We start from the raw sequence: 12,351 nt of genomic DNA on the forward strand, positions 1-12,351 counted from the left end.
CAGGTTCTGTGCCGCCAGAGCCTCCTGCATGTGACGTAGCGTGCAGTGTTGTGCGGTAGGCGAACCTGCACCGCGTGTGAGACGCGATCCCGCCGCTCGAATAAAGCCTGTCCTATCTCCGTGACCATGCAAGGGCGCTGACGTCATCTGCCGTGCCAGATGCGCTGCATGGAGACACATTCAAATACAGTATTGTGCTGCAGATAAAGAGCGGGAGAGTTTTGTGGAAACCGAAAAAACAAAACAAAAAAAAAAAAACACAGCCACCCAAGCCATTCATCCATCACTGGTGGACTGGCGAGGCCTTTAATGCTGGCCTAAAGCACTGTGCCGTTTACAATAAAATTCCAAAAAGTTTTTCGATTAAAAATGTTTATCCCCAACAGCTCTCCCTTCCGTAGCAACATTCGTCCATGCAACAGTGTTTAAAAGTCAGTATCTTTCGAAGAATGTGAGTTGGGTAGCGAAGCAGATCAGGTAATCACAGGGAAGAATAACATTAACGGAGAAACATCACTGTTGATGCAGCTAAATCCCCGCCTTTTGTGGTCGGAGGAAAACATTGAGACCCCATATAAAGTTATTTGATAGTTTTATCCCTCCCACACACTTTAAACACATTTAGATGTATAAAAACACTTTTTAAACACATTGAAAATGTATTTGTGAACATAAAAACACGTCAGCATAAAATGTATGATAAATACTTATTGTACTGTCTGTGTTTAGATGAAGAGGCGAGGCCTGGTGGGATGTGAGCGTGTCTGGGTGTGAGCTGTGGGCAACAGCAGCTCCTGGGTGACTGTGCAAATTGTGTTTTACTGTTCTCTTGGTGTTATCAGTGCACAGCTGAAAGTGCACCGACGACTGTGGTTTTCTTTTTCCACGTTACAGTAAAAGTACTGTATACTATAAAAAAAAAATATTGCTAATGACTGTAGATAAATCCCATAATGTGGATATAACGGGGCTGCAAACAATAAACACGGATATATCATGTAGAGGGGGAACACTGTACTGTATGAATATGTATGCTCTTGAATCTCATATTAAGACATGCCAGACTTATTCAGGTGTTTAGCAGTCAATTTGGGATTGGACCACTGGTGTGTACTCCCCAAAATGTTTTCAACACACAGTACCGCAAAGTCCTGTGTTGCAAGGTAGAAGCAAATGGATCCGCTTTGGTTCAGGCCAGCCAGTTACACATGGATGACCTTGGGTTTATTGCTGAAGTTCAGAGTGCCTTGAACACCGGCGAGCTCCAGCAGCCAGTTAATGGGCATATGGTCCAGATGGTTCATGTCAAAATGGCAGAAATGCACTTGAGAGCCTGACAAAAAAAATGGTGGGATCTTTGAGCATGAATAAGCCCCGTGATGCCTTCTCAAAGTGAGGTATACAAAAGAATCACTGTTTCAGGCAAACCAATCACTGCCTAAATACAGTTACGTTGGATTTAACATTTGAGTTCATTACATTTGCACAAAATCTTGAAGAACTGTTGGATTTTTAAGCATTTACGTTACATTTTTTATTAACTCACGCACAATACATGTTATTTTGCAAACCACTGATCTGCAGTGATACAATAGTCTTTAGAGAGAGGAAATCTGACCTGGTCCAGCAATGATAGCACCGCCTTGCTGATTAAGATCACCCTGGAAGTCGAATACAGGACTCGTCATGGCTCTCCATATACTCCTCATTTGGCCCATTAAGATACCAGACTTCACATGAGGACTCGGTTGGGCTTCACACACACACACACACACACACACACACACACACACACACACACACACACACACACACACACACACACACACGGAACGAATACTCATTTATGGCATTAATGTGGCATTGATCTGTGTTCACTGAGTTTACCTGAGACTGTAAACTTCTCTTCTCGTTTCATCCCGAGCTTGTGGTAAATGAGCCTCTCAGGGTCCACGTAGATCTCATGAGCGTATCCTGTCAGTGAACAGAAAGGCTGGACGAGACATCAAAACCTGACTGGATGTTACATGAAGAGAGTAATCACAAAAAAATAAAAATAAAATAAATAAGAGAGATAAGCAGAGAAGTGCCAACCTGTATGTGAAGATGAGCAGACTGACCAATGACAACTAAACTAACGTCGGCATCCTGCAAGGAAAAAAATATGCAAAAATATTTTGGCTTATTTAGCTAACCGCCACCACACCATATGTTTCTTCATCCATGACTTGGAAGCTATGATGGGCAAAAATATGCCATTTTCAAGCCATGGGACTTCACCTTCTGAAACACTACCAAAGCCAACAGGTAAGCAGAGCTGCATTGAATCTTGTTGGAAGCATTCATCAGTTTACTGTTCATGCAGATAGTTCTGGTCCGATTACCAGTCACTACACTAATACCCAGCCAGTACCAAGCCAGGATAAAAAGTGTATTAAGTGCTGCCTCTATGAGTGAAAATGCTTCTGTCTCTATGGCAGTGCTTCTAACTTATTTTCTGTTATGCTCCCCCTTGGAAGAAGAAAATATTTTGCGCCCTGCAACTCTCCACCGCGACTATGAATAGAATAACTTGTCTATAAAAGTGTTACAAGCACACCGCAACATAACATTATATTCTTATTAACGTTAAAGAAAAGAAAAAAAAGTGGAGACAAACTCCCAACGAAGAATAAATTTGTTAATATTGTTTTTCTGTCTCTAAGAGCAAATTTGAAGTGCATCAAATGGCCTGAACTTAAAAAAAAAGTGTGCACTACTGCCACCCACTGTAGCGTATGTGCAATTGCACCTTATTCTAGAATGGCAAACAAACAAACAAACAAAAACATGCTCCTCAGGGGTTAAGGGCATCACATCGTGCACAATTATTTAAGAAGGACTGCTTTATGGGCACAGGCACAGACATTTTTCCACATTCTGGGCTCTGCAAGGAGAAGCCACTTGCATCGTCACAACACCCTCACACCTGCCTGGTTGGTAACGGGAGATGGAGTCGTCATTGGCCCAACAGGATGTGTACATGCGTATTCAGTCGCTCGCAAGCTAATTTCAACTAGACAAGAAATGTGGTGTGTAAATTCCCGTCGGTGTAGTGTGTTAGCCACGTTACACACTAGAGAATTGTTTTAAGTAGGAAAACGTGCACAATGTTTCATTTACATTATCATTGCATTTTATTAGTACAGTATTAGTATTAGTCGTATTGGTAGTATTTGGCAGTCAGGAGTCAGGACTCACCTCCAGAACCTCTTTGGGTATTTTGCTCAGATCATCCACATAGTCTTTGCAGCTGTAACATAAGAAATTCTGCAGAGACATTTTTGGGAGAGGTTAAACTCCACGACCACAAGACCCCCGGTTACAAACAAAGTGTCATCTTCGTGTGCATTCATAATGACCCCCCGCCCCCACCCCGGTGTCCTTTACATTTTAAGATATCTCAGCATAAAGCCCCAAGGTCACGTTGTGCTACTTTCAAAGGCTTGTTTAAAAAAAAAAAGCCAAATAATGGCTGTGAAATGAAGTTTCTCCCTACCCGTACAAAAACAATTATCGACTTCCTGTCTTGATATAAACTCTTGAACGGGATGGCCGTTCCGTGGCGGTCGTAAATGAAACAATCGTCCACGTCTCGGAGGTCCACGTTGACCTGAGGAGATTCACACTCCAGAATAGTCCCGCTCTCGATTTGTCGAGTTATGGGTGACTTCAGTTCTGCCATTTTTTTTTCTTAGAGCTATTTTTAGACGTTCGGCTCAAGCTGGAAAGCCACACCCAACTCCATATACGTCACTCACTGGAGTTTTAAAATTTTTTTATGTCCTTATTCTTTGTTGTTTATGGAAAGCATGTGAATTTGATTGCTGTTTTCTTTTATTATAAACAGCGAGGATAAGCGGTTTGGGAAATGGATGGATGGATGGAAAATTAAATATAAAATAAATTAATACAAAGGTAACATAAAAGTTGTGGTTGATTTACCATTTCAATTAAAATATGTATGTAATACATATAATGTATTCGTGTATTTTGGTGGATGGGTCACTTTTGGTCGGTCTCCTATGGCCCCCTCGTCGGAATGGGACTGGGTGGACCCCCGGAAACAGGGCACATTAAAGGTAAAACGAATTAAAATCATTCACACACTCACAATCTAGAAACTTCAAAGAACCCAACATGCATGTTTGTGGAATTTTGCGTTACTATGCTTTGACGTTTTGATCGTAGGAACATAGGAAGGCCTGAGTTGAATTTCGAATCTCGACCTCAGAAATGCGAGGCAGACGTTCGAAACACTCACTCGCTGTGCGTCTGCCTGGCAATGGAGTAACAAAAAAAAAACAACATCTGATTTTGTTCAGGAATTTCATAGTGATGCGACTCTGCCTGTCCGTTGCACGTACCATCCTCTTCGGCTTCCGTACGTTGCCACCACGGTGCGGAAGTCGTACTAAGGAGCACAGCCAGAGCTGCCACTGTTTAGTGTTGGCCTAACTGGGCTTTTCCGCGTCCTTGTTTCTACCGACGAGGCCGTGTCAGCATTCATCTCGACCGGCCCGAAGAAGACTATTATGTGAGCTTTGCGGTCAAGTGTGTGAGCACCGTGCAAACTGGTGAGAGATGTCTCCCGTTCTTGCTAAAGCTAGTTTTTAGCATCCGAAGATGGAGCGACCGAATCTATCAGGATAGCTCTTAGTCGCCTCTTTATCACCCATTAAAGCTTGCAAAGATAGAGAAAATGTCACCAGCCGAGTTATTGTTGAGATCCCAAATACTTGATCACCAGTATAGTGTCGCTTTGTTTGTAGGTATGCCTCATTTGACCACCTGTCCTCTTGTTTACACCTTTATGTTTCATTCGGTAGCCACTATGTGACCATTTCTTTGCCAAACTGTAGTATGGAAATGTGGTTGTATATTCGAGTCAAATGATTGTATTTATTTCAAGTTGGGACATGGGCTCGTCGACTTAAACGTTAGGTAGACTGCAAGGTGCAACGAAATACTTGATGAAACGTTTTCCCTTTACAAAGACAGTTAATGCCCACTTTGGTGTGCACCGGCGTATTACTTTATATGTGCTTGTTATTGTTGTTTACATACAGCTGCACACTGATAGGTGTTTCTAATACTGGGGTTCTAATACTTGTGGTTAGCATGTGTGCCTCACTGTTCTGAGGTTCAAGGTTTTGGTTCTCACGTTAGGGCTTCCTTTGGTGGGTCGTTTTGACTGTGAACTCAAATAAATGTATGCCTCACATATTAAACGCAAAAACCAAATTGATGAATAACTAGTTTTGAAATCAGAGGCCAGCGGCTCCTCTTGTTTTATGTTGAGAGGTAAGAAATGTCATCTGTGCTGTACATACAGCACATTTGACAAAGTTGTATTCAATTCAATTAAATTCAATAAAAACTGTTTGCTGAAATATAGATATAGATGTATCGAGATATAATAGATTCATTTTAAAAGAGGGATTGGAAACAAATGCTGGCAATATCTACAATCTCTACATTTTTTTTAAAAGAGAGGACAATTTGCAATTTTGGTATTTTAGTTTGAAGTTGATGGGCTGGATATGGCCCTGGTCTTGACTTTGACACCTGCTGGGTAGGCAGAATTTAGCGATACATTGTAGGATTTTCCTTATATGCCTTTTTTTAAAAAAAAATCAGTCATGCAAGTTCTTTTTTTCCCCCTGGCTCCAATTGCTATAATTGTCTGCGAAGTATGTAATTCATTGTTCTTTAATGCTTTCTTGATACATTTTATATGATACTTAGATTCTAATTAATACCCTAGGAACTCTCTCCTATATCGGGTAAAGATGTTCAATTTACAATGATCTGATTAAAGAAACATAATATACATTCAAACAATCAAAATCAGCACAGCCCTCATCTTTTCTAAGTGCCCTGTGATTGTCTGGCGACCAGGTCAGAGTGTACCTTGCCTCAGGCTCAAAGCCAGCAGGACTAGGCTCCACCTTACCTCTGACCCTACTGAACACAAACAATTTGAGAAAATGGATGGGAGGTTCCACTGTATTTCAACATTGACCTCATTGCGTTACCCTTGAAGTATTTGCGCGTCTACTGATGTGGTCATCAGTATTTGAAATGAAACCTATTCTCCCTGAATACCTTCCAGAGTTTTCTCGAGTCATCTATATGGGCCATCTTCTCTCCAAAAATGGTTACCGTCTGAAGAAAAAGACACATAAGCAGCATCACCGGAAGAAGAAGAAGAGGAACTGCTTCCTGCAGGGGCCTTGCATGCTGTGCTTCATTATCCATAGTAGCAGCAGCAGCAGCGGCGGCAGCGGTTTCAACGAAGACAGCGACCCCCTGGAGGCCGGCGTCAACGGCAGCGGGTGCTGTCACAACAGCCTCACCGGCATCACTGTCACGGGCGTCAGCGCAGTCGGAATCAACGCAGCGGCAGCTGCCTCCAAACTCGCCGAGCGATACGTCACGCTCGCATCTCCCGAGGACTGCTCCAAGTTCCTGCTCTCTCCGCCAGAGTTGGCTATTTGGGAAGGGACAGGGAGGAGCCTGTTGTCAGCTGTCCCGGCGAAACTCATTCCACCGCCGGCTCTTTTTCGGACTGCTGGTGTGTCTGTGACTGTGCCCATTCCTGTGCCTGTACCCGGCTGCACCAGTAACTACGCCGAGATGGTAAGCAGCTGATGAAATGTCAATCGAGGGCGAAGCCAAAATGGCCTAAAATTATATTAAATATTAAGTTATGTTACAAAATGCACTATAAATCGATCCTGTTCTTGAAATGTATTTATTTACTTATTCTTTTAGCTTAGCATTACTGTTGGCACGCAACTCAAAAGGAGCATTTCGTGTCTCGCTATTCACATTTATGTCTCTTATTTAATCCGGTGAGTTCTTGTCATGTAGTACAGGTACTTGTGCGTGTTACTCAAACATGCTGTTCTTGGTACAGTACACAGCGTTTTTTTTGTCTAGCTGTTATCTATGGTATCCAATCATAATGGAGGTAACAAAAAGATGCGCGCAAACATCGCTTCTCATGAACATCTCAAGCTACACTCCGTTATCCCCTCCTTCAGGGATCTCATTGAACCGCTGTCTTACGTTTTACTCATGCGATCGGTGTGTGTCCCCCTACATGTAGGTGTGTAAGAGGAAGTGTTCCGAGGTCCAGAGGTGCACGCCTTGCAACAAGCAGCCACGCTGTGCCTTTTCTGCCCCCGATGGTAGCATCGAAAACGGAGGAGTGGGCGGAAGCGTCGGGGAGGCTTCCTCGAACACCCAAACTGGCCCCTGCCACCTTCCCATCTGCCAGTTGCCCTCTTCCTCCTCCTCTTCTCTATCCTCCTCCTCTTCCTCAACAGCGGCCGACGGCTGCTGTGGGTCGGCTCTTCAGGTGGATCTTCCCCACAGCTCGGACTTGTCCCCCGCCAGCCTGCAGCACTATGACGACTGCCAGACCAGAGGCTCTGACGCTGCTGATCCTTTAAGTATCAACCACTTGCCTTCTTCCATCCTTCTTAAGGTCACCAGTCATGCAAAGTTTGGCTATTATTTTTTCAAGGTGCATTTCCATCTTTAACTACCTTGTTTCTCATCACAGGTTCTCTCCCATTTGACGGTGAAGGAGCGTTGCTTGTGTGCCTCTTTGGTCTGCAAGTACTGGAGGGACCTCTGCTTGGACTTCCAGTTCTGGAAGCAAATCGACCTCAGTGGCCTACAACAAGTAAGTCCACATAGAGAGAGAGGATATACAGTTTTGCATACAACAAGTCTTTTTTTCCTTTCCACCAGGGGAAGTAATATAAAGTGAATTAACATTGAACCACCACTCTTTGCGGAGGATAGGGACCAAGCCTTGCCACGAATGCTTAAAATCTGCCAGTAATTGATGCCCTCTGCCAAAAGGCATTTATAATTGCTTACAGATGCCACAAGATGGGGGCACAGCACTTAAACTCTGAAAGGATAATGGAAAAAGCGTTGTACGATTTCTCTCGGAGTTCAAATGTTCACAGCGGCAAACTAAAGGAGTCTGACATTCCATTTGTATTGATTGACTGACTGTAGTCTGTAACTACACGAGTAATCAGCAAAGCGTCACCCCATGCATACAGGATGTGCACAGTCATGAACTCATACTACGTAAATAAATGTCTGTAATGTATGACAAGCCACCTTCGCACGAGTCTCATCAGTGCACACTCACCTAAATAACACGCATACAACCTGACAAGTCATCACACATTGGCAAACAAATTCTGCACGCCTCCATTTTGCATTTTCCACAAACAAGTCATTAACCTCACCTTTTGACATTTACACACAATAATAAATGTGTGGGAGTGGAAAAAAAAATTGTAATTACAAATTAGACTACACTGGCTTTTAGTAGCTTCATCGAAGCAAAAACAAACTTTGCTCTTTGACTTTTACCTCATGTGAGAGGCATTCAAGGACCACCAACAAAACCGCATCTCAAACGCAAACTTAAAAAAAACATCATCGAGTTAAACAGAACAACACCACCCAGATGCCACAAGATGGTGACATGGTCATAGTTTCTATTGCTTAAGCACAAAAAAACCCATCAACAACAAAAAAAACAGACTTGATGAGGGTTTTCAGTGAATAACAGAAGACGGGTTAACAATCTGGAAATCCTACCCTGTCTTTCCAGGTAAATGATGAACTCTTGACGAAAATAGCCTCTCGAAGGCAGAATGTGACCGAGATAAACATCTCGGACTGCAGGGGGGTCCACGACCACGGAGTGTTCTCCCTGGCCTCTCAGTGTCCCGGCCTGCAGAAGTACACAGCGTACAGGTGCAAGCAGCTGGGGGACATATCCCTGGCTGCCTTGGCGGCACACTGTCCTCAGTTGGTGAAAGTTCATGTGGGAAACCAGGACAGACTGACAGACAGGGCGCTCATAAAGGTATTCATCTGGAGATATTCTCGCCCTTAATGTTGAAAAAGCGAAGCCTCTTAACAATATTTCCATTCTGTTTTCCACCAGCTCGGAGAGTGCTGCAGTGAGCTGAAGGATATTCACCTGGGCCAGTGTTACGGTATCAGCGATGAAGGCATGGTGGCTTTGGCCAAAGGATGCCCCCAACTACAGAGATTGTACTTGCAGGAGAACAAACTGGTCAGTCCTGTCGGTTATCTGAATGCTGTTTTTGCTGCTTCAGTTCTCAGCATGCACGGAGAGGAGGCACAGTCTGTTTTTCTCCATGTCGTCATGGTTTTCTGTCATAATGGATGTCCTCGGATGTCCTCCCTTGCGCTGAACGCTATTTAAATGTTGCTTTGTTTGTTTCTGCTGGGCTTTTGGATCATTTATTTTTTTTTGGTCACAGCGCTATTTTCATCTTTGAGGTCACAGGCAGCATATTTGATATGCTTTAGAGCAGCAGGGATTTTTTTTCTTTTTTGGGGGGGAAAAAACAATTTTTCATCGACCCGCTGGGTTGGGACCAGAGCTTGGAATTATTGATCTTGCTTTTCTCATTACACGGATTTAGACTTTACAAAACAAAACAAAAAGTTTTATTCATTTTTTTTCCTGAAACTCACCTTAATGATTTGACAATGTTATGATACATTCTGTCGTTAAAGAAAATGTATATTTCTGATTACATAAAGGTTTGATATACAACAGGGTTTTAGGCACACATCCCATATAAAACAATTGAGGAAAAAAATACATTCAAGTATAATGGCAGTACTTTATATCAATATACATAGAATATGCGCGTGTAGCTTTTTTTCTTCTTTTTTTTAATATTGCCATTAACATAATATTAATAATATATTGCTACTGCTACAACTGAGAAATATTTTAGGCACTCATCCCATATAAAACAATGCACAAGAAATTTATCCATCCATCCACTGCTTATCCTCAATATGAAGTGTGCTGTTCTTCAATTTACCACTCGATGGGGCTATTCGACTCTTTTCTCAAAAAAAAAAAAAAATCTCGGCCATTTTCATCCCTCCCCCTTGTCACAGAATGTATTCATAGCAGCGCAGTGGAGAGTTGAGTGTTGCTTTGCCAAACGGCTATCACGAAACCTCTTTTATTGGTCATTTGGCTTCTTGTCTCCGGCCTCTCGCATAGAAACAGAATATAACCGCTCATTTGTCATGTCGGCTCCCAAATCCCTTTAATTTGTCTCTTCCGTCCAAACTAAAACCATGAAGATCTTGATGAATTAGCCCACTCACGATTGTTAACAATAGCTCAGTTTGTTAAAAGGCCATTCATCAACTTAATTGTACAGCATATTAGGGATAGCCTCTTGCTGAGAGATGAATATTGCTTCTATTAACATCTCAGCTCAGCAGTATGCGCCGCAGACGGTTTTCAGATGTGAGCTTGTGGCCGTCATTCTTTTTGAGTTTAGATAAGAAGTCCGAGTGGGAATTATTATGTCTAGGCTCCCTGACTCCTCAGACAGGTTATACTGTCCCAGACCTTTAAAACAATTCAAAGTAACCAGAGGAACCTTAAATGAGATCATCTTCTTGACGTGATCTGCTTTTAATATGGATGGTGTGCCTTTACAATACTCTCCCCTTTCGCTTCCTCTCAACTTGATTAAGCAAAGCGCCACAGGATGTTTTCCGTGTGGTCTCTTAATCCTGTCTTCCCTTCTCCGTTGCCGTTCTTCTCTTTTCCTCTTATCGTGTTTGCGGGTTTTCTTTTCCACGCCGGAGGCTCTTCTTTTTGTGTTAGTAGCGCGTCCAGTTCTTTTGCTCATGTATCCTTCAAGAAATACTCCCAACCGCTAATAGCGGCGCTCCCCCTATAATCACTGGTCATATCATTAGGGACACCTGTACTGGATTTAATGTATAACTTGATGAGGGAGTTTTCCCCATCCCCAAACATGCATGGCAGCTTGCTTTGAATGCGAGTGTGACTGGTTGGTTGTTTATATGTGCCCTGCGATTGAACTAATTGAAATAATCTTCCAGCATCAACATCAGACGAAAATAAAATGGCCGTGGATGAGAATAGCGGTGAGACTCTCAAGCTTCGTCTATTCCAATCGCTGCTCGTCTTCAAAGTATTCCTGCTAGCGGGATCAACAACACGCGTTGCTTTACGTCACTGCGTCGTAACACTTGTTGCAGCGCAGCATCCAGCTGGATCCGCAAATACGATAACAACACAATGAACAGTGAAAAAGAGAAATGCTTAATTCTTGGGCACTTGACTTACAATATGCTCTGTGGAACACAAGGTGGCTCGTTGACAAGAAAAAAAACATGCACAAGGCTAGCACTACTTACAACTACATTCAGCGAAATGGTGAGTTGGATTTTGAATCATTTTATTTTGATATGTTTATATGGCAGTCAAGTTGAAATTTTTAAAAGTTTGGGGACCGTTGTACTCTGCTGTGACGTCATGGAGTAAGCGACTTTCACTCGACTTTCATCACGCTGTAGTTGACTACCAAAAAATCTTGAGCCATTCAACCACGACTGACCAAGTCGTGGTAGAGATTCACTCAAAGTTAGCTGCGATTGGCTCGAGCTCACCCACTTTGCTAATCCGGACAAGTGACAAAAGAAATGAATGATTGGAAGTGGAGGTTGTTGCATGTTGATTTTTTTTTTCCAATCTTAATTATAATTGAATTGTCACGTTCGTGTTGTCTCCGCGTTCCGTTGATGGTTAACAAAGTGACACACAAACTCTTGAGTTGAGAGTGATGCATTGTTAGGGAAGCTGGTGGCTCTCTGGTGTCTCAAATCCTCCTTTTGGCAGCGTCCCTGCATTCCTGATTGCTGCTCATCCACTATTTATGTCACACTTGCTTTTATGCCACCGGTTGCCTTTCAAGTCTTGTTTTCCCTCCTCTGAAGTGAGTGTTTCGCCCTCTCTCTTGCCCATTCTTATTCTGTTGTCTCCCATCACCTGGAAGGGCAAAGGCTCCGAGAATAACAAATTCCTTTTTCATCAGTGTACTACCGGAGTGCTTGAGGACAGACAAAAATGAAACTTTTGGCGGATGAACTAAAACCTGCTCCAATTTAACCGCCATTCTGTGTTGACAATTTTACCCTTGCTCTTGCTGTTCCTTTTCAATTAAACGGCCTTTGAAATCCGTGGACGTTTTTGCCCAGGAAGCACTTTTCATTTTTGAACGCTCTCTTAACTGTGCTTTATCTGCCCTCCTGTCTTGTTAAAATCACAGAGCGTGTGCTTCATTTTCTTGTAGTTGGATTGAAAGAATTTACACACACACACACACACACACACACACACACACACACACACACACACACACACACACACAGAGAGATTATATACATTTTTAATCA

General features: G+C 42.8%; 2 protein-coding genes across 2 annotated transcripts in view; one reads left to right on the forward strand and one right to left on the reverse strand.

Annotated features, from left to right (window-relative positions):
- Positions 1-575: 575 nt before the first annotated feature.
- Positions 576-3,755, reverse strand: prxl2c (peroxiredoxin like 2C). Its single transcript, XM_019888413.1, has 6 exons — positions 3,539-3,755; positions 3,241-3,309; positions 2,095-2,148; positions 1,888-1,993; positions 1,619-1,753; positions 576-1,333 (listed from the first exon to the last, which is right to left on the reverse strand). Exons 1-6 carry the CDS (start codon positions 3,722-3,724, stop codon positions 1,203-1,205), a joined length of 681 nt encoding a protein of 226 aa, XP_019743972.1. The 5' UTR covers positions 3,725-3,755; the 3' UTR covers positions 576-1,202.
- A 641-nt stretch (positions 3,756-4,396) lies between these two features.
- Positions 4,397-12,351, forward strand: part of fbxl17 (F-box and leucine-rich repeat protein 17) — a 73,060-nt gene continuing 65,105 nt past the window's right edge. The window contains exons 1-6 of the mRNA XM_019888762.1: positions 4,397-4,616; positions 6,155-6,681; positions 7,154-7,534; positions 7,613-7,735; positions 8,690-8,947; positions 9,029-9,160. Coding sequence (XP_019744321.1) covers positions 6,175-6,681; positions 7,154-7,534; positions 7,613-7,735; positions 8,690-8,947; positions 9,029-9,160 — 1,401 coding nt within the window. The 5' untranslated portion in view covers positions 4,397-4,616; positions 6,155-6,174. The remainder of the gene's footprint in view (positions 4,617-6,154; positions 6,682-7,153; positions 7,535-7,612; positions 7,736-8,689; positions 8,948-9,028; positions 9,161-12,351) is intronic.

Source organism: Hippocampus comes, unplaced genomic scaffold, assembly GCF_001891065.2.
Source record: "Hippocampus comes isolate QL1 unplaced genomic scaffold, H_comes_QL1_v1.1 scaffold155, whole genome shotgun sequence".
Classification (NCBI taxonomy): Eukaryota; Metazoa; Chordata; class Actinopteri; order Syngnathiformes; family Syngnathidae; genus Hippocampus; species Hippocampus comes.